Source organism: Pelecanus crispus, chromosome 8 (genome assembly GCF_030463565.1).
Source record: "Pelecanus crispus isolate bPelCri1 chromosome 8, bPelCri1.pri, whole genome shotgun sequence".
Lineage (NCBI taxonomy): Eukaryota > Metazoa > Chordata > Aves > Pelecaniformes > Pelecanidae > Pelecanus > Pelecanus crispus.
In genome coordinates, this window is record NC_134650.1 from 7,578,607 (window position 1) to 7,599,128 (window position 20,522).

General features: G+C 44.2%; 1 protein-coding gene across 2 annotated transcripts in view; it reads right to left on the reverse strand.

The window, feature by feature from the left end:
* Positions 1-19,878, reverse strand: part of GLRA1 (glycine receptor alpha 1) — a 41,475-nt gene extending 21,597 nt beyond the window's left edge. Inside the window, exons 1-2 of one of the 2 annotated variants that reach the window (XM_075715133.1) lie at positions 19,823-19,878; positions 2,798-2,928 (exon numbers count right to left, since the gene is read on the reverse strand). In XM_075715133.1, the coding sequence (XP_075571248.1) occupies positions 2,798-2,928; positions 19,823-19,878 (187 nt within the window). Of the gene's footprint in view, positions 1-2,797; positions 2,929-19,822 lie in introns of those variants that run through there. The other variant, XM_075715134.1, reaches the window with a different exon arrangement.
* Positions 19,879-20,522: the final 644 nt, after the last annotated feature.

Genomic DNA, 20,522 nt, shown 5'->3' on the forward strand with positions numbered 1-20,522 from the left:
ACCAATGTCCCCCTTTAACACTGGGGGTATTAATCTTGTTATCATCCCTGTGACAGGTGCTTCTGGGAAGATATGATCTGTGGAAGTGGCAAGTGTGGATTTTTAGATAATTCCCATATCCTTTATGGAGATGAGGATGGTGTCTGCATTTCAAACACTGCCTGATCACTCAGCCTTGTACTTTAAGGCCACATCTGCAGTCTGGCAGCTGCTGCAAGATGAAATACTGGGGGGAGGAATGGCTATCACGAGAGGCTTGTGCCTCTAATCAGTGCAAGCTTCCTCCTGTGTGGAAATCAGGAAATGGAATTTAGGAATAGGAGATAGGAAATCAGGAAATGGAAGTAACATTTGGAACTTGGTTTGCTCCTCTTCATTTCCCTCTCCTACTTTGGCCTCTTCTGAAACTTTGTGCCTGTCCTCTGCAGGAGTAGGATTGCAGCCATGTAACAGCAATGCTCTTTATGGCTGGGATTTTCTTGGTATGAGTCCCAGGCAATCTAAGCAGGTTTCTGTCTAACCAGCTCCCAGACAGTCCTTTGCCAGCGCAGCAGCAGCTCATGTACTGTTCAATCTGTGCAGCTCTTCCTCCGGACTGTTAAACATAGGCATGGGCTAAAATATCAGATACAAAATGGTCTTTTTTTTTTTTTTTTTTTCCCCTCCTTCACCAACCCCTCTTATTCAACAGGCTTGTGAATTTTATCCAGCAGCTGAAAGCACACATTTGGTCAGGCTTTAAGACTTGTTTTATCCCTTCTGTAGTGTTTCTGTTGAGCTAATCTCATGAACCATGTAGAAGGTCCATATGCATGTGATTTCCCTTTCTAAAGGGCACAGCATAAGAAAAATACTGAGGTGACCTCCTGGATGACTGCATGTGCTCATGCCTCTGACACACATGGAAGATTTCAGCCCTCTTCTTCCTGATCCCATGCTGATAAGAAGCTGAGTGTGTGATGAGCTTGGCCCAGTGCATGTGAAGAAGACTCTCCTCGGGGCAGCCCAGCTCTTGTTGAGGCACTGTGCTCTTCCCACTGTGTCCAAGGGGAGCTGTGAGCACTCTGCAGGGTTTGGGGTTTTTTTAGCTTGTGTGAGACTGTAGAAACTTCCCTGCCTACTGCTGAAACGTGCCACCTTTGCAGTAGGATGCAGCTGTGAAGGAATATATTTTTCCAGCAGTGGGATTAAGGGTACAGCCTGGGTGAGAGGTCCCTTGTCCCACACCTGCCGGGTTCGGCTCTGTCCCTGCCTGAGTTACTGACTTCATCCTCCAACTTAAACCAAAGCTCAAATGCTTCTTCCTTGTTCTCAGAATGTGAATCCCCAGCTAAGTCCAGACTTTACAACATTTATGGAAAAGCTGCAATCTTCTTTTTGTTAATCTTCCCCTCCCCAAAAATCAATCTGATACGGATCTTTGGTATTATTTTAATTTAGATCTAAGCCATTAAAATGCCCTTATGAGTTACTGCAGTTAATTTAAATGACATGCTTTGAGAGCTACAACCCCAAGCTCTGTAAAACACCTCCTATGCCTCCCATATAAATTGGAGCCTGATTTATGTGTGGGAGGCTAAGCCAGCAAAACTGCCCTGTGGGGAAGGTGTAGTTCATTGAAATAAAACTGAAATTAAATTATCTGAAATAAAAATGCAATACAGCTGCCTTCAGCAGGAAGATAATGTATACATTTCATTAAATATTAAAGTTTAATTTGTGTGTGTGCATAATTTAGTGGTAGGCAGGTTTACAGGGTGGTTTTTTAACTCTTTGTGATTTGGATAAAAACAGCAGCATTTTCTTTGCCTAGTTGATTACTAGGACAGAAGATTCCCACCTGTCTTTGGGTTTAAAAGCCCAGAATAGAGCTTATTGCTTGAAGCTGGATGGCAGGTGCTGTCACTATGATTAATGGGTCCTGGGAGCCCTATGTTAACACTGCCAGTGACATTCAGGGTGAGGAGGAACTGGTGGTAGGAACAAAAGAAGTGAATGAAATGAGCACTGAAGAGGGCTAGACAGTGGCTGAGAGGGGGCAGGTCCTGCTTTATCTGAGTGTGATTCAAGGGCAAATAGCTCTGGGAATGTGAGCTCAGTTAAAAAGAAAACAAAAAAATCCCACAAAACCCACCCTTGTTAGAGGAGTTGTTTTGAGGAGCAAAGAAAGCTGTTCTGTTGCCTCTTCCAAGGCCTGCTTCAATGCTGCTTGGCTGCCAGTGAGGACAGGATGAACTGGGGAAATCGGGTGTGAAATGCAGCTGTTGTGATGGGGCTGTGTTTGGCACTAGCTTAAGAGCCCCTCTACTATGGGGGACAGTGATGGGTCAGAGCTGCACCTGGCATCTTGCTGAATTCCTCTGGAGCTGATGGGGGAGACTCCTCTTGGCTTCAGTGGGCGTAAGGGGAGAGCTTTGCCTACTATTAGAAGGTGCTGTGGGCAGTGACTTAGGGGGAAAGGAAAGTTGAAGGGTTTTCTCCTAATCTGCAAGATGTTCAGCTCCCTGCTGGTCACTGCTTGGTTTGGCAGGATCCTGATCCCTCAGTGTGTTGATGTTGAAGTGCTTCCTGCATGTAAAGGTATTACAAGGTTGTTCCCATTCTGAGTGGAAATCAGATACCTTTCCAGTACATCTACAAGGGATCTATGGGCCAAAACTGTCATTATCATACATATTTCATATGAACATAAAGTTTGTTCGTATTTGATATACAGTTAGGGAGGCACTAATGAAGATTGCATGCAGTTTGCAGTCCCAAAATGAAACAAAGCCACAAAAGCAAGGTTTTGGCATACCTTTAAAATTTGGCCTGATCCTGGCATCATATCCTGAAGTTCGCCCCATCAACTTATCCAAGAAGTCGGAAGGAGACATGGGTTTGGGGGCAGATCGCGCTGCTGCTTCAGCTTCTTTGGAGGCTGCCAGGCTGTGTGAATAGAAAGAAAGAGGAGGTTTTAGTGTATATTCCATACTGGGGAGTGTTTGGGGTCCAGAAACCAAGCAGTCAGCATCTCATTCCCACTGTGAAGCAGGATGGGTACCCATGTGAATTCCTAATGAGGCTGGTCTCTGCTAATTTGTTTGCCCAGCCCAAACATCTCTGAATACAGAATCCTAGCTGCGACCAAAGTAGAAGAGAGATGATGAGTGGAGAAAATCCTTTTGTGAGTTTAGGTATAGCTCCTTGGCATGCCACTAAATTACAAATGTGAACTCTGGCACTGAGCTCCACAGGAAAAATACACTCTGAGATTAGCCTTGGGCAGCAATTACTGCTTAATTACATGGCAAATAGCAAGGAGCGTATCTGGTACTCTGACAGTCTAATTTTCCAAAAGGCAGGTAGAATCAGAGCAATCTGGAATTTGAGGCTTAAATGAGTGTCGTGTGATTGCATAGCTCCTTTGGGACTGTAGGGGATACATGTATTTTTCTTCCTGCTTGCTGGTCAGTCCAGCATTTGCTATTGGTACCTGCAATGCAGGGGTCTGAATTCAATACAGCAACATGGTCTCTGGACTGGGAGGTGTCTGGAGTGTGATCCTGAAATGATACTTGTGTTGGGTTGAGGATGAAAGGAAATGAAATCCTTCTGGGACCTGTATGGCCTCTGGGGCAGAAGGATTGAAATTACCAATTTATCTGTACAAGATGAAAAGCTAAGGCTGACAATGTGCCTTCTGACTGTGTGGGAGTCCACAAGATCTGCAGGGTGATGATTTGGGCTTAGGAAGTCTCTGTTGCCATCTATGCAGGAACAAGTGACCCCTGGTACTAGGTGCTCATTCAACTTTGCAGGAAGGTTTGATTTCCGAGACAGGAATAGACACTATCCAGTTCCTTTCCTATGGTTACATGGTTTCTACTTGAACACAGATCTGTTCCCAGGCTGAAAGTGTGGAGTAAAATTGCCTAGATTAGCAAAAACCAAAAAAACCCCACCACCAAAAAACCAACACACCCACCCCCACCCCCAAACCCAAACCACACACAAAAAAACCCAAAACATGATAGGTGACAATGTGCTTAGGGCAAGAGCTGTCTCAGCCTGTGGATTCAGGTGCCTGATGCTGGTTGAAGCCTACAGGTGGTATTGCAATACAAATGTATAATAAACGAAAGAAAGCTGCTTGGGAGGAAGTAAAGTTCATTGCTTCATCCTTTGCAAAACTGAATTTTTTTTAAAGTACAAAGGCTGGGTGTGAACTGCAAGAAGTCACTGTGGCAGAGCAGCTGAGAGGCCTAAGCATGTTTACAACAGGCACAAGATATTTGTATCATATGTCCTCACAAATGATACCATGGAGTCCTCTTACAGCATCAGGACCTCACCTTGGGAAGTCTTACATTTCTTGCCTCAAGAGAGTCTGCAGTAGTCAAAACTGCTGTCTTTCAGAAGAGTAGAGCTAAGTACTGAGACAAGATCTATTGGGAACAATTTAGGGACAGTTACTGTGCATAGCATTAATGCTGTGCACATCGAAGGACCCTGCCCTTAAAGACCTGTTCATACAGTGCAAGTTTGAGCTGAGACTCCAAAGACACAACTGTTGTCTAGACAAGGCCTTGACAAGAGCATTTTGAACCACAGAGTTCCCTGGGAACTTTAAAAATGTAGGGGATTCAAAAGGGCTTGGGTGCCATAATTTCAAAGCCAGGAGTCTGTAGTAACCTGTATTGTGTTGACTCTCTTTTCTAGTGTTAGCAGGTGATGGCTTGCCAAGCCTTGGTTTTTCAATCCTGCAAACTCACAACTGCAGTCTGGCATCTTCTGCAAGCTGCAACTCTATTAGGGTTCTCTGACTGCTAGACTTTTAACTGTTAAAAATTGTTTAATTTCTGCAATAAGGAGAGGAGAGAAATGCCAGACCATTTCCATTGAGAGTCTGAAACTAGGATTCAATTTTACCCTTTATATCTTTACAATCCACTCCCAGACAGGACCTTATCTGAACTGGCTGATGCACACTCATGCTTGGAGATGACCTGACAAGGTGTGGATCTAGCTTTTACTATATCTGTGAATTGCAGCAGGTGGGAATAAGGATAAGACTCCATCTGTCTGGGATCTGAGAACAGTTATGGTGATATTGGAGGAACTTGGTGGTGAGGAGCCAACCTTGGAATGAGAAATGCCCACTCTAAAAGTCATCTTTCTGAGTCCCTATAACTGGAGGAAACAGGAATTTGTGAACTGGACCAAGTTGGTGTCCCAGGGCTGTGGAATTTCCCACTTTGAGAAAGACAAGATCAGTAACAACTGCTTAGAATTTTATCTTCCCACAGGAAGATCATCACGGTGTTACAGTTGAGAGCAAACATCTACCCCACAAGAGAATTTTCAGCAAGGGGTAGGCAAGGAACCTAAATTAAATTGTGCCGAAACTGTCAAGCAGAAAGTGAGACCTGCTCACATATCAGATACTGCCCAGTGGTACAAGATGCGAGGATCAAGAGGCACAATCAATTATGTGAACTGCTGGCAAATGAGGCAAAAAAGAGGGACTGTGTAGTATTCCAGGAGCTGCTGCTGAAAGACAAATGGAATAAATTATACAAGCTGGTGTTTGTTAAAGGAGACCGGGCCATAGTGGTTGACACCACAGTCAGAAAGGAAAGTAAATCAACATCTCTGGTGGGTGCAGCAGCAGAAAACGTTAAGAAATACCAACATCTGAAAGAGCAGACACAAGAACTGACGAATACCAGCAACATTAAATTTATGGGATTTCTGCTGGGATCACGGGGAAAATGGTGGGAAGGCAATTATGAACTACCAGAAGGCTTTGGACTCTCCTGTTCCTTACAGGAAAAGGTTGCTAGTCGTCTATCGAATCAAGCACTGTTTTCATCTGTGGATACTGTACATATGTTTGCAAGCCAGTCTCAGACTGTTATAAGATCTTAGTGTATTAGAAATGTAATCGGTTTAATTGACTGTTAATAAATTGATTTGCCTCTTTCATCTATCTATGGCAGGAGCTGGACCCCACTGGAGAGTGCCAAAGGGCGATAAAAGCTTGGGCAAAAGCATGATTTTTTTAATAGGGTGTGATAGTATGTATGAATGAATGGGCTCGGTAATCATGACACATCATCCAAATTCCTGCCAAAGGCATAAAATTACTGGTCTTTACCTAGGTGGACGGGCCACCTTTACTTAACCAGGAAAAAGGAACATGTATGATTTTATATATGTTCTATAAATAGCCACGTGCCATTTGTTGTCTTGTCCACATCTCTGCTCTAAGAAACTGTGTAAAGCCAAGCCAGTGTGTTTCAGGGGTAAATAGGGTTGTGGAATGGGTGATCTGTTTTAATTTTTTTTTTTTTTTTTTTTAAAGAAGGAAAACAACAGGGTGCAATTGATTTGCAAACTCAGAGGAAGAAAGCTGGGAGTGGGAGGACAATCAATACTGGGCTTGACTACTGCATTCCAATAGAGTGTCTGCATGGCAATGAGTCTAGAGAAAAGATTGCAATTAAGCAGCAAATGACTTGGTAACCGAAGTCTCCTGCCACTTCAGCAGCAAGATGCCAGATAGTGCAATACACTGATTTCTTCTCATTAACTGTAGGCCGGCAGGAAGTCGGGGGGGGGAGGGGGGGGGGAGGGTAGAAGAGGCAATACAAATCTAATAAGCTTTAAGTGCAAAAAGATAATTAAAAACTGCAATTCCTCTGACATTCATTTTAAAAAATGAGGTGAAAAAACACAGAAAATGGTGTTCAGCTTTCCTGTAAATTTAGTGTGAAAGCCCATGCTGAATATGCTCACTCCACTTCCACTGAGTGACTCTGCTGGTATTTCTTAGGTGCCATTTTCTGATCCTTTCTGCTTCAAAGTTGCAAGTAAATGAAATTCATGGGCTCAGTTCCTCCATGGAAGGATATATCTAAGATAAATGATTCCCACAAGCATCTGGGAGAGGACCGCCCTCTCACAACCCCACTGCTTTTTGCAGCTTCATGCCCATCCCTATGAGCATTTTCTATGAGCACCTTTGGGGATGTGCTGAAACTGTCCTCCTGGTGTGTGTTTTAGAAGCTCTGTTTAGCTGCTGTGTGGTGTTATCCAGGTGACCTAGGAATGATGAGTTCTGAGTTTCTTCCAGTTTCTATTTGGTTACTAAATGTTTTCCTAAAACTGGCTAGTAACAACCTCCCCCCCTGCTGTGGATTTAACAAGAAAAGTCAAGAAAGCAGGTGATGTCCTAGGAAATAGCAAAAGCCTTTCCAGCAGCAGGCTCTATGGCCTGCAGGCAGATGTGTCTACTCTCTAGCTCAGAAGTAATTGTAGAAAACAACACTGGGAGCTACAGAGAGGTTGGCCCACCCCACTGTGCTTTGGAGGGATGGATTATATCTAACACAACCCTGCAATGTTCAGTCTGGTTGTGACAAATGAGCTTCGCTATGGCAGTTTAGCTGGACAGCACCCAAAAAAGTTGTCGGCTTCTGCTCTCTTCCAGGTCTGTCTTGGCCAGTGCTGTGCACTGCCTTGGGAACTTTCTGGGATTTTCTCCATCCCTTAGTTCTTACAGAAGCACCCTTGAAAGTCTCATAGGACTGTTCATCTCCTGGCCCAGCAGAGACAAGGAGAGGGAAACTGACAAGTGATTTGAAAATTACTGATGATAGAAGAGAATTGGAAATTTAGGGTGGGTTGTTGTGTTGCTCAGAGAGAACATTTATTCTCCAAATAAATAAAAAGAGGCAAAACATGTAACAAAAACACCGAGAATGTAGTTTGCATTGGTGCAAGAGTGTTGTCTGAGCTGAGAGGGACTTGGTGCATTTTAATAGCAGCCAGACAGTGGCTTATCTTATTTACGCTGGTGTAATCCCTAGTGGATCTGGTTGAGAAGGCGCCATCAGGCAATCATCACAGTAACAACAATGGAAAGGATCTCTTCAAAGGGTTGATGAATTAGCATAATCTTTTGTGATATTAACACTGGCATGTAAGCAGACACCACCAAGACCCTAGGAGGTCCAGCCCACCAGCAAGCACAGGAGGGTGAAGGCTGTTGGAGATGAACAGCCCAGCTGCTCAGGATACCTAAGAATTGCATTCCTTAAAATGGAGCAGTCAAGCTTTGCAGGACACCTATTACTCGTTTCTCCTAGCCTATACAGGTTCTGTTTGCTCTGTCTGCATTATTTTGTTTCAGCTAAACAGATTATATATTCTTAAAAAATGTTATTTGGTTTAGAAAGTGGCTCTTCTGCAATCTGGACATGCTAGTTTGCTTGGTTTCCAGCTCCTCAGTTGGTTGCTTCTTCCTTCTACCCCCTTCTATCCCCCCCACTATTTGTATGGCCCTTGTGCAAATTTTTCATGCTTTTTTTGGCTATGCCTATGGTTGTCCATCTAATTAAGTCCAACATCACAAACTACCCTGTTCTGGTTGAATGCTGATACTGAGAAATATAAATCTTTTTTTCTTTGCGAAGAGGAGAGATGAAGGAATTTAATTAGCACTGGGCTGCTATTCCCCTGTCAAATAATTTAATTGTTAATCATTAATTCTGAGGGTAAAAAATAATGTCTGGCAGCAGAAGCACAAACTGTTGCAAAACAAGTATTCGCAGAGGAAATATATCTCTGCCAAGTGTGGAAGGCTCAGGTCCCTGTGAAGGTAAACTGGTATGACACCACAACACCAGTGGCTCAAGACAACACCACTTGGTTTATTCTTCTGGTTGGGCTCTCCGCAGGTTGAGGAAATAGAAGATACCTGATCACATACTGCAGTTCAGTGCTGCTCAACAAAGGTTTCTGAAGTGGTTGGTTTGTTTTTGAAACACAACACAAGCCAGAAAGCTTGGCAGGGATGTGTTGGGAGTAGTGTTCAGGTGGCCTGGTTCACACATTTGTCTTTCAAATGTGCTGTTTTCTGTACGTAGGTATCCCAGGGGAGAGGAATAGCCGTCAGGTCTTTGAGGCGGGCTGAAGTGACCAGTATAACTGTTTCCCCCATTACCTTCAAAGCCAGGCCTTTCTAGAGCAGCATGGGGTCTTGGGAACACAGGAGAATTCATCAGCTGAGCTTTATTGACGCCAGCAGGCTCTGAGAGGCATAGCCACAAAGACAACTTCAGATGGTTGGGCACAGAAATGCATCATGTTGTCCCTGGTTGACTACCATTACCCGTGGTAACTCTCCCCCTGCTCTGCTTGCCTGGGTTTCCCAAACCATCTCCCTGGTCCCTGCGATGGTGCCTCTTGGGCACAGAGGCCCCTGAGCAGAGCCCGGAGCTCAGCAGAGCCCAGCCTGTACTCAGCCTCTGCTGCTGCAGGGGCTGCCCAGCTCCATCTTGTCCTCAGCAGCCGGAGGGAGGAAAGAAGGACAGACGAGAGATTTTCCTGGTGAAAAGGAAAAGGGGCAGCCCTAAACTCTGTACCCAGACTGTTATTTCTGACTGCACGTCAACATGTTGTCTTGAGGGAAATGCTGCCAGATGCTGGCCTGGGAAGGCTTGGCAGAGACTGCAAGCAGACTTTTTTTTTTAATGATTAGATTTACTATCAAAATGAATAGCACAATCAATATTGATATGCAATTCAATTAAAAAAGATGAAACTCATTGTCTGCATGTTCTTCTCTGTCACATTGTCTGAATTCCTGGCCTACAGCAGTAGAGGTGGACAGGATAAAAGAAGAATGGAGGTGTGTGGGGAGAAGAGAGCCCCGATGCTATATTTTTTGTCCTGGCATGGTACAGAGTAGAAGGAGCTCTGAGTGTTACAGATGTGCTGGTTGCACAGTGCTGATTGCAATCCATGTGGTCATGCTCAACTGCTGGCGGTTAGAGTCCATGCAGTATGGATGTGGGTGTGCTACAGGGGTGAATTTGCAAAGCCATTTCTCAGAGGTGCAGAGGAAATTTGAACTTGTTTGTTTTCTTAATTCAGCTGAGAGCTTATGCAACAGAAGTGTGGAGCAGACCTGGATATTGGGACAAGATAGGAAAATAATTGTGTATAGCAAGACAGGTGAAATATGGAATTTGAGAGCCTGTGAGAAGGAGATTTCACTCTGAGAAAGAAATGGGCAATAAGCTATTATTTATCCCTATCCATGGCAGGAGGAGGGTGACAGGAAAGAAAAAGTAGGCTTGTAGAACGTTGCTGTGAGCTGTTTAAACCAATTCTAGCTTTTGCACCAGAAGTAACTGCATTGCAGTAGTCGCAGGATGTAATCAGTTAAAAGTTTTAACCCAAAGGATCCCAAAACACTCTCAAAGGTCCTGCGCAGCACATGATACCACTGGTCCCTGTGGCTGTACAGGAAGAGAGGAGCTGGGAGGCACTTCTACCACTTTTACCTGGGCCTCAGGGAATTAACCCTCTGTGATCGTTCCCATCCAGGGAAAGCTGCAACAACTTTACTGGTGTGAGAAAAATCTCTTCAGACTGCAGCATTCCGATGTCTCTGTGTTCCACTGCCATATTCCTGCAGCCCATGGCTCCTACCCCATATGGCAAAACACCCTGTCTAGAACTATAAAACATCCCAATTACACTGATTAACTCTATGGAAGGACACCAGCACTTGGAACAATTGCTGACGCTGCCTGGACAGAGCAATAAGAAAATAATAAATGACTGGACAATCAGCTGGGGGGACGGGAGAAATCTGCACATTGTATATTATATAGTTGAGATGGGAAGAGCACAGGGAGACCAACAAATGGCATGGGAATAGTGCTCAGTTGCATGCAAGATCCCTGCTCTTACAAAGACTGTTGTTCAAACTCTCATATGTTGCATGGTCACTCTTGCTTGTTGCCTCTTATAAAAATGTGTGTGTTAAATTCAGTTTTGAAGCCACAGGCATTCTCTCCAGTGACATTCTCAACTAACCTCTCTTCCAGAAGGGTCTACAGCTCTTGGAGCACAAGTAGTGGCTTTCTGGAGATGTATGATCCTAAGCTGCTGAGACAGGTTTGAAAACATAACTCAAACAATGGAGAAGCACAAATCAATACTCAGGTTTTAATCACTTGTGAAATAAATCCAGCAAACACCAACATTGACTCTTACATCTGCATATATTGAAGGGGTTTAAAAAAAAAAAGCATAATTGCATTTTTCATGGAAAAAACAAAGGAAAAAAAGTCCCTGCAAAGACAAAAGCATGTGTCTAGCTTCACACACACTGAATATTCCCTTTAAAGTCAGGGGGGCTAGTCAGATATTTAAAGTTATGCATAAACAGCCTTCCTGAAGGCAGTAAACAAGGGGGGAAAGTGTCTTTACAAGACAAAGCTTCATATTCTAGGTAACAATATTCGCTTCACTGATGTGCTCTTGATTTAGTGTTTCGATGGAGAGCTGTGGTGGGAACCTCAATTGACGTCAGAATGTTTTAGATCACAGACCAGACAAGTGTCAGAGAATTACGAGAAACTGCGAATGCTCTTCTATCTATAGCTCTGCAGTTGCACTATCAGTCGTGTTTTCATCAGTTCAAATAGCTTGCTACAGCAGCTTTTTAAAAATTAGTTTTAGTTTAAGGATTTATGCTGCTTGTTATCATTGGATAAGAATATTGTAACTGCTTTTTTCTTTTTTGATAAATCAGAGGTGGTATGAATAGAATTCTTTTAAAAGAGATATAACGTGCAGTACAGAGTGGTGGTGGGTTTTATCTTCTGAAACTTTTTGCTACAGATCCTTTGAAAAGCCCTCCTGAACTAACATGCATAACCTACCTACAAAATTGTGGGTCCCATACTAAAACCAGGGCGCTCTGATGTGGGTATTTGGTACTGTATAAAATGAGTTGTGTGATAAGAGAGCTCATTTTGATATTTTTTGATAGAATTAGTTGTCACTGCAATGCAAATACTCTGCTGGAGATGAATGTTGCCTCTGTGCTGTCTGTGATTCCTGGTGCAATTTATCAGTTTATTCATGAACTGTAATGAAATGTAACTTCTGGAACAAATGGCTAAGCTTGGGGTCTCCTGCCCAGAAGGGCTCTTCTCCTCCACACTCTGTCTGCCCTCTGACTTTGGTCTCTTCAGCTCCCTGACCAGAAAACCCATCTTTTCAACTCTGGAAGTGCTGCAGGTCCCGTGTTGGTGCAGGAGAGCTGGTTGTGTTTGACGAGGCTCGTACTTCATCAGCCACGCTGCTGGGAGATGATTTCTAAGCTCATAGCTCTGTGTCAGGGTGTGATGGATGGGGCTGGAAGCTGGAGGATGCTCACAATTCTCAGGCATGTGGGGCGGCAGGAGATGTGGGATGCATTTATTTTGGTTTGTAAATCAGATCGTGGGAGCTCTGGTGCAGGAAGATGATCTGTGTGTGTGTGTAGATATGCCAGGAACTATTGCCCTGCTCAGCAGTGGTTCCAGAGGGTAAAAGCACTGGGTGTGAACAAAGAGACAAGAATGTAAAGATACCCCACAAAAAGTCACTCTTTTGTCCACAGCCTGTCTTTGCAGTTCTCACAAGATAAGAAAAGGCTGCCTCACCCAGGAATTCAGAGCATCTTGCTTCCCTACTCCCAACAGCAGTAATACATGTGGTGCACAGATCCTGCTGTAACAGGGGACTTGACCCATCTTGCACAGGGGCTCTCAGCACCAATAAGGATATTTGGAGCTAAGGATTTTTTAAAGGATGCTGATAACAACTGACCCTTGTGTGCTTTCAGGTTTTATACCTCCTCCATAAGAGAAGGGAGGAGGGGCCTATGCTTTGGGCTTTGTACAAAGCATCTTTTTACTTGCATCATCTGAAATAAAAGAAGAAAAAAAAAAAATCAAAGGAAATCAGGTAAAGGCGAGAGGTGATGAATTTTGTTGGGTTTTCTGCATGATTCCTGGCTAAGCTGTGTTTTGCTGCTGACCCGGACACATGCGATAGTGGTCTGATCCACCATTAATCCCAGTTCTGTTGCTATTTATTGATGTGTTGTTTGCTCCAGCCTGGCGGGGGGACAGGATCCGCATTCTGGGCGAGTGGTCATAGGGGCAGGCACTGCTCGCAGGGCAGGCGCATGGGGGGAGCTGCTGTCCGCCGCTTTCGTCTGAAGACAGCGTGTGCGATGATTGATTGCACTGCAAGCCCTGCCGTTCCGTGCATGCGACATTCCTTGTCTTGGCAACCTCTTGGTAGTTTTTTCCCTCTTCACCCACCCCGCAATGAGGCGCTGATAAAAACACGACAGTTCCCTGGCTGTCTGCTAAGGCATTTGGGTGTTTTGTCTTTTTTTGTCTTTTTTTCCTAATAGGTGGTGAGCCACAGTGGAAAGATGAAGAGGGAGAAATCAAAAGGAAGGCAGGTGCAAAAGTGTGTTCTTTTGGCCCATCCCTGTCGTCCCCCCCCCCCCCCCCCAATCCATATTTCGTGGGGTTTGGTAAATTAAGATTTCTCCTGCTTTTCTCAGCTGGCACTTAGATCCAGCAGAGATGTATTTACAGGATGCCAACTGTGTCTGTGTACCAGCCAGATGTGGTGCAGTCCCCAAATCAGCAGCTTACCATGGTGCATTATATGGATGAAATAATTGTCTGCGTAATGGGGAGTGCTCAGAGCGTGTAAATGACGGGTGCATCTGTCTCTATCTCTTTCTGTTCTCTGCAGGCCCTCTCTGTGCTTTGGCCTTACTGAGGGGACAAAAGCTAGATTTCTGGGTCCTTTTTCAGTTCCTGTGCATCAGTCTCTTGAAGTATCAGGAGAGATTTAGGAGCAACTTGGAGGTGTGTATCTGATCTATAGCACCAGCATGGTCAAAGCATGCAGACCTCCAGGACCAGAGCAGCTAGAGCATATCAGCAATTTCCCAAAAGGTTAAGGGGACTACATCGTTTTGCACCAACCAGTCGTCTTGGCTAAGAGATATCAATGCAAACCACCTCCCCTCGAGGGAAATGGTTTCTGTTGTCTGGCTTTGTAAACACAAATGTAAATTGTTTGGGTACTTTGGGGGAAGGGTGAGAGAAACAAAGAGGTGAATTCCACCCCCCCCCACCACCTTTAAGGGGAACTGACCCGCTGAATTAGCAATATTTTATTATGCCGAGTGCAACACAAAAGTTGCTCTTTTCTGGGCTGTGCAAGTAGGTCTAGAAGTCAGCAGCCAGACAGCCTGGTGGTGAGTGGTCTGGTCATGGCTGCTAACAACCTTCTGGTGCCTTGCACTGGAGCAGCAGGAGGAATTCCTGCTTCTCTCGCTCCTGCCTTTTTGCTTCATTTATCCCAAGGCCTTTTTTTTTTTTTTTTTTCCCCCCCCCCCCCCCAAACTGAAATTATCAAAAGCACTTGGAATGACTTTTTTTGTCAATCAAAAAATTGAATCAAGCCATGGTGAGGAATGTATGCAGGAATGACATTTTTAGCATGGGAAAGATTATCATGAGCTATTTTTCTGGAAAGGTGTGAGGTGCACAAGTGTAAAGACACTTCATAAGAATAGAAATCATTGTGCTCTTGCTGATAGATAAAGGTCAACAGAAAGTATGCAAGGTAATGATAGCAAAAGGGTAATTTATTGGAAATAGTGAAACCCTGATTTAATGTGCCACAACAGCAAGAGCTGATACAGGCAAATAAAACAGATAGGCTGATACTGCATTTTGACTTCTATCTGTCGTCTTAATACTAGTCACTTTGGGATTCTCGGAAAAGCTCCATGTTACAGAAAATGAGCAGGTGAAACTCAGTGAATAGAGTTAGATGATTTGACATATTTAAATGTTGTGAGTTTGATTTGGATGTGGTGATTTTAAAGCATGATTTATTTTTTAAAACCCTTGTCTTTCAGCAGTACCTAAATAATAATTATATTCATTAGGTGGTCTGACATCTTGTTCTCAGTACTGAAATTTGGAGAGCCCTTTTAACCTGCATGCTAGGATGAAATGAGAACAGACTTCTCTGCTGGTTTTCTATCACAGATGAATGATCACTGGTCAGTGCTGGGATAATAAAGTAATTTAATTTTGAACATTGATTAACGCCTTATTTCAGATGCTGGGATCCTTTTCTATCCAGGTCAGCTCATGAGGATTTGGTGAGATGAATTTCATAAGCCAATAAGGAAAGTGTTTACCCAAGAACAGGGGAATTGCAGTGTCCTGTTGCTTACAAGTGCTTTCCTTCGTGACTTGAATCGCTTGGTCAGTAGCAGAATGAACTTCTTAACCTTTAGTCTGTGCTATTAAATCTGAGACACTTAGAGTCAGAGGACCCTTTGCTGCTGACTTGCTTCATACATAAGGGTCTCCAACACCTCTTTCATGGGAGAAGAGGAATAAGGGGGGACCAAATTCCCATGCCTAAATTCTTGTTCTTGAAGGAAGTCTCTGTAGACAATTCATATGATGTAATGCTCTTACGCGTAAGGGCAGGATCCTACCATTCCCTCCACATTTGCTGCAGTATAGGGTAATGTTCAGTGGAAGTCAAGGTGGACAGCCAGTTTATATTACCTATAACCTGCACAGAAGCAGTGCCTCAGAGACGAAGGATATTTTATTAGTGTGAGAAACAGCAACATTTTTTGTAATGTTTTTCTTAAGCAAGGTGATTTTCTATGGTTTTCCTGCTCCTTGCACCCAATATAAGGGGGTAGGGGGAAAATGGTTTTTGCCCAGACATTTGTGGAGCCTTTCTTTTGTTCTGATCTATCCAAAGAGCGGGTCTGGAGTCATACAAGGCAGCTGTTTAGAGACAAAGGTTAAGATCAGGTGGCATTAGAAAATGTTTTGTGTACTTTACAATGATTTGTCTTAATTGCCTAAAATGCAAGTGAATTGTTATGAATGGACAGAAGTGTGTATAAAGTCCCTGCAGAAGGTAGGGTCCCAAACATTTTGGGCTTCTATCAGGATGACATCAAATTAATCTTTCATTGTGGAATGATTTATAAGGTTTTCTAGGTAGAATTGTCTACCTTATCACATCTTCAAATCTTGAATACGTAACCCTTTTAGCAGGGTCTCTAGTGGGGCTGTTACAGGTTGCAGACCAAAGAAGCTAAAGAGTGCCCTTAGAGCCAGCCAGTCCAAGCCTTTGCTAAATCATTTTTATTTTGTGGAGGAGCAGACAGACTCAGCAGAGGCACAACAGGTCATAAGGCACAAATTCTAGTAGATTTTGGTTAGTGTGAGGAAAGTACTCTTTAACTACTGAGAATATCTGCTACCCTGGTTAGCTTGTGGCTCTGGAAGTCTCTGGTTAGCGCTTCATTCACAGGTACCTCTGTAATGCTCTCTAGCACTGCAGAGCTATAGCAGAAGGTTTGGAGATAACATGCACATTACTCTCCTTTTCCTTCCCCTGCCTTTTCTTTTGTTGTATTTTCAAGGGGCTGAAATCAGCAGCTCCCCAATCGCCTACTTTCCTTCTCAAGTCTGTTTTGGGAAAAAGTGTCTCTCTTTCCACAAAGTTAAGAGGCGTCATCTTCACAATGGCATCATCTTATTGTTTTAAAAACTGGAATTGAAGAGCTCTGTTACTGACAGGTGGGAATACAAAAATGCCAGCTAAAGCAATCCAATAGGCGTGAGGCTGGCAGCAACTTTTAGCCTGTGAATCACTTGGAGCAGTAGCCTTGAATCACTCCTGCTAGCTGGCAGATTGCTGTTCAGAAGGGGCCAGTTCTGATCTTGATTCAGTGAAGGTCATGCTGCTGATTCCTGATATACAGAAGTGCAATTAGGACAAGAATTGGGCCCAAACAATTTCAAAGCCTCACAGGACAGTGTCCAGTTGGGTAAGGTGCTAGTTCTAGGTTATCTTTTGTCTCCTAACTCGTGCAAAGTGCATTCCTACCCCCAGGATTATGCAGTGGTGTTTCTGGACCACTACAGCTATTAAAATGTGATGGTACAACAGAAAGTCCAGGCAAGATCATCACAGGGTAGGGCTAGCTTTTGTTCTGCATGAAGGAATTCACAACTGAACCAGGGTACAAACATGCAGTGTATATAGTTAGACTTTGGGAGAGTGTTTGTATATGTCCCCGCAGGTATAAGCAGGACATCTGGATGTCCCTATGTAAATACTGTCCAATCTGTTTTTGTTTTCAAGAAGCAACATTTTTGCCTTAGAGATATGTGTGAGGAAAGGCTGTTCAAGCAGCCTGTCTGACAGGAGACCCTCTTCATCTCCCACCCCAACACAATTTCCATCCCTGCCTCTACTCAGGTTCTCGGTAAATGTCTTAGTCACAGCTAAGTGACTGCAGCCCGAGAAGGCAGGTAGCAAAATGGGAAATGCTCTTCCCTAAAGAAAGGAATGTCAGAATAAGCTGCTTATCACAAATTCTTTCTAAAACACCCCAACTGTAACAGAAACAAATATCATATTGGCAATACCATAATGTTTGCATTCACACACCAGATGTTACTCTTTCCCACAGGGTCTTGCTCTTTAAAAGGCTGACGAAGGACATTTTTGTTAAGCAACAGATCTAGTCTTATTTCCTATATTGGCTGTATCTAATTTTCCTCTGGGACTTTGGATTTTTCTTTATTATTTTGATGTATGTGATAGCATATAATGGATTGTCTTTCCAGAATATTTTCGACAGGCTGACAATAAAGTGTGGTACACCCTGTAATTTAAAGCAACACAGACTTCTGTTACAGATTATTGGATTATCAACTTGTGGGGTTTTTAAACATTATGTATGACTGAGTGCTGGACTAATTTGCTCACTAAATTTATGAATGACTGTTAATGAATCAACTTCTCTTACTGAAACTGAAATAGCAAAGCTATTCCTGGACCAGAAAGGCTGGTAGATTTTTGGCCTGTGATAAATTGAACACATAACACAAAGTGGGAGAAAAAAGAAAAACATTGCTTAGAGTCAGTTCTGAGCAGGAATTACTGAATTTTTTGTCTGTTTGTTTGTTTGGAAAATGATTGCAGTATATAAAACAATTTGATTTCAACATCTCCCTGTAATTGAATTAAAGCATTTTCAAATTTTCTTAAATGTTAATTTCAGGAAAACTAGACTTCCAGAAATACTTTTTGTATGCAATATGACATAATCACTTATAGCATATATATATGTGTGTGTATATGCATAGTATAAAATTTATAACAGTATAAACATTTACATTAGACCTGAAGGGACAGGTTTACCAAGGTTTTGAATGCCCAGGACTTTAATTGACGTGCTGAGAATCCGTAAGCGCTCGCATGTGTCGTGTGATGCATAAGTGTGCATCAGAACAGGATCAGCCAGACAAGTATGTATCAATTTCACTTGTTCAGGCAGTTCAGAGGAGAGCTGAGCAGATGGTTTAATGCCAGGGCCACAGGAAACTCAAGCCTGGAAATGTTCTTTTTTTATTTTGCTTTTGCCTTCTAGCTTATTTATGGACAGCACTGCAGAGCATTTATGTGTTGTTTAATCTTGTATTTTATCTCTATGCTTCAACATTGTTTAACTAAAGAGTTTGTTGCGCATACATAGGCTTCCTTTTAGTCCACCCCACTATATTGTGCAGTGCTGCTTTATGCTTGTGACTAAATAAGATGAGAAAGGATGGCTCTGAAGTACTGGGTGTTGTGCATTGATTTTCAGATATTGGTGATTTTAGTTATTTCTAGAACTTCTTTCTAGGTTTACCTAACAGATAAAAATTAAATGCTTTGAGTTCACGTTGCAATTGTGCTGTCTTTGATTTTCTGTGGAATTACAGAAAAAGTGGGGATATCCCAATTTTTATGCCTGGAAAGACTTTAGTGTTGAAAAAGAAAGAGACTGCTAGCTAGAAAAGTCTGGCCAGTATCAGCAGGTCTGCTACTGTGACTCATAAAATAATAAGTATTACACCAGTGATATATATGTAAATAATGTCTGTTCTTTCATGTTAAACTATAAGATGAGACTTTGTTAAAATACTGAAATGCAGAAGTAAGAGCCATGCAACTGAAATGAAGTCTAAGACTGATGAACAAGTTCAGGTCATGAAAGAAGGTTTTTTTTTTTTCAATTGCATATATCTGGCATCTATCACTTGCTAGATAGCAGGCTGCATTATTCATGCAAATACAGGAGAGCTTCTACCTTCCAATATTTTTTTTTTGTTGTCCATTTCATAAAAGCACTGCAAGGAGACATGGACCAGAAACAATTCTTTAAGACTAAACCTGTTTCTTCTTCTACCTCAGCCTTAATGAGAAACTGAACATATCTAAAACAGAGTCGAAATACAGCTAGTCGATAATGGATATACTAGCAAAAGCTTCCCACATCCCCTTTGGCTTTCATTTAGATTCTGCAAGGGAAGGATGTTGAAAACAACATGAAAGAAAAAAGTTGGGAACGAAGATGATTATTTCTTTGCTTTTGGTGACTTTAGACATAGCAAGCTGAGAAGATAGGGTGAGCCCTCCTTGAAAAGGAGTCTGACCATTTCAGGATAACATAGCTAAACAGTGACAGCATCCCACGGAACTCACCTTAACCTGCAATCTGAGGATGGGGAAGGGGCGAGGTGGGAATATTTACCCGGGCAAATTCAAGTGCAGCATTCCCAGCCGCCACTAGTTGTCACTTTGCAACCAGCCGGGCTCGGTGTTTTCAGCACTGCGGTTAGCGAGATTGCGGTGCTAATTAAGCGGAGTAACTCCCCAAGCCGCGGAAAGTCCCGAGCCCGGGCTAGCCGGTCTCGGGGAACCGAGAGGAGGCGAAAAGGCAGCTGGAGAAAGGAGGAACGCCGCTGTCCCAAGGCTGGGGCTGTGCCGGGGGGCTGTGCCCTGAGCTTGGGGTCGGCACGGCGGTCCAGCCCGGCAGCGCCCGGTGTGCGCACACTCCTCCCGTAAAGCCGAGCCTTACCTGAAGAAAACGATCGTCTCCCACACGTAGACTCCGAGCGCGTTGACGTTGCACATTTTTCCAGCTCTCGCTGTTTTCTTTCTTTTGGTGCTGTTGGTTGGTTGTTTTTTTTTTTTTTTTTTTTTTTTGTACTCCGTGAGGGGTGGGCCGGTGGGGTTGGCCAACAAAGTAACCCGGCGGCACTTGGGGAGAATTGGTCGGGGAAGCGAGCCACCCCTCCCGAGGCGCGCTGGGCGGGGGGAGGCGGGCGGCCCGGCTCAGCACCCTGGAGAGCGGCGGGCAGGGCGGCCCCGCTCAGCACCCTGGGGAGCGGCGGGCAGGGCGGCCCGGCTCAGCACCCTGGAGAGCGGCGGGCAGGGCGGCCCGGCTCAGCACCCTGGGGAGCGGCGGGCAGGGCGGCCCCGCTCAGCACCCTGGGGAGCGGCGGGCAGGGCGGCCCCGCTCAGCACCCTGGGGAGCGGCGGGCAGGGCGGCCCCGCTCAGCACCCTGGAGAGCGGCGCTCCGCGGGCGCCTGCCCAGCGGCCGGCGGCTCCGCTCCCGCGCTGCCTTGGCTCGTCCCTCCGCTCCGCCTGTGCCCCCGCCACCGCCACTGCAGTGCTGCTCGGGGCCGGAGGACCGGGCTTCCCACACCGAAATCTCCCCGTCAGCGGGATCTCTCTCCGGACATCAGGCTGGCGAGAGGGGGAGACTCAGGGGGTG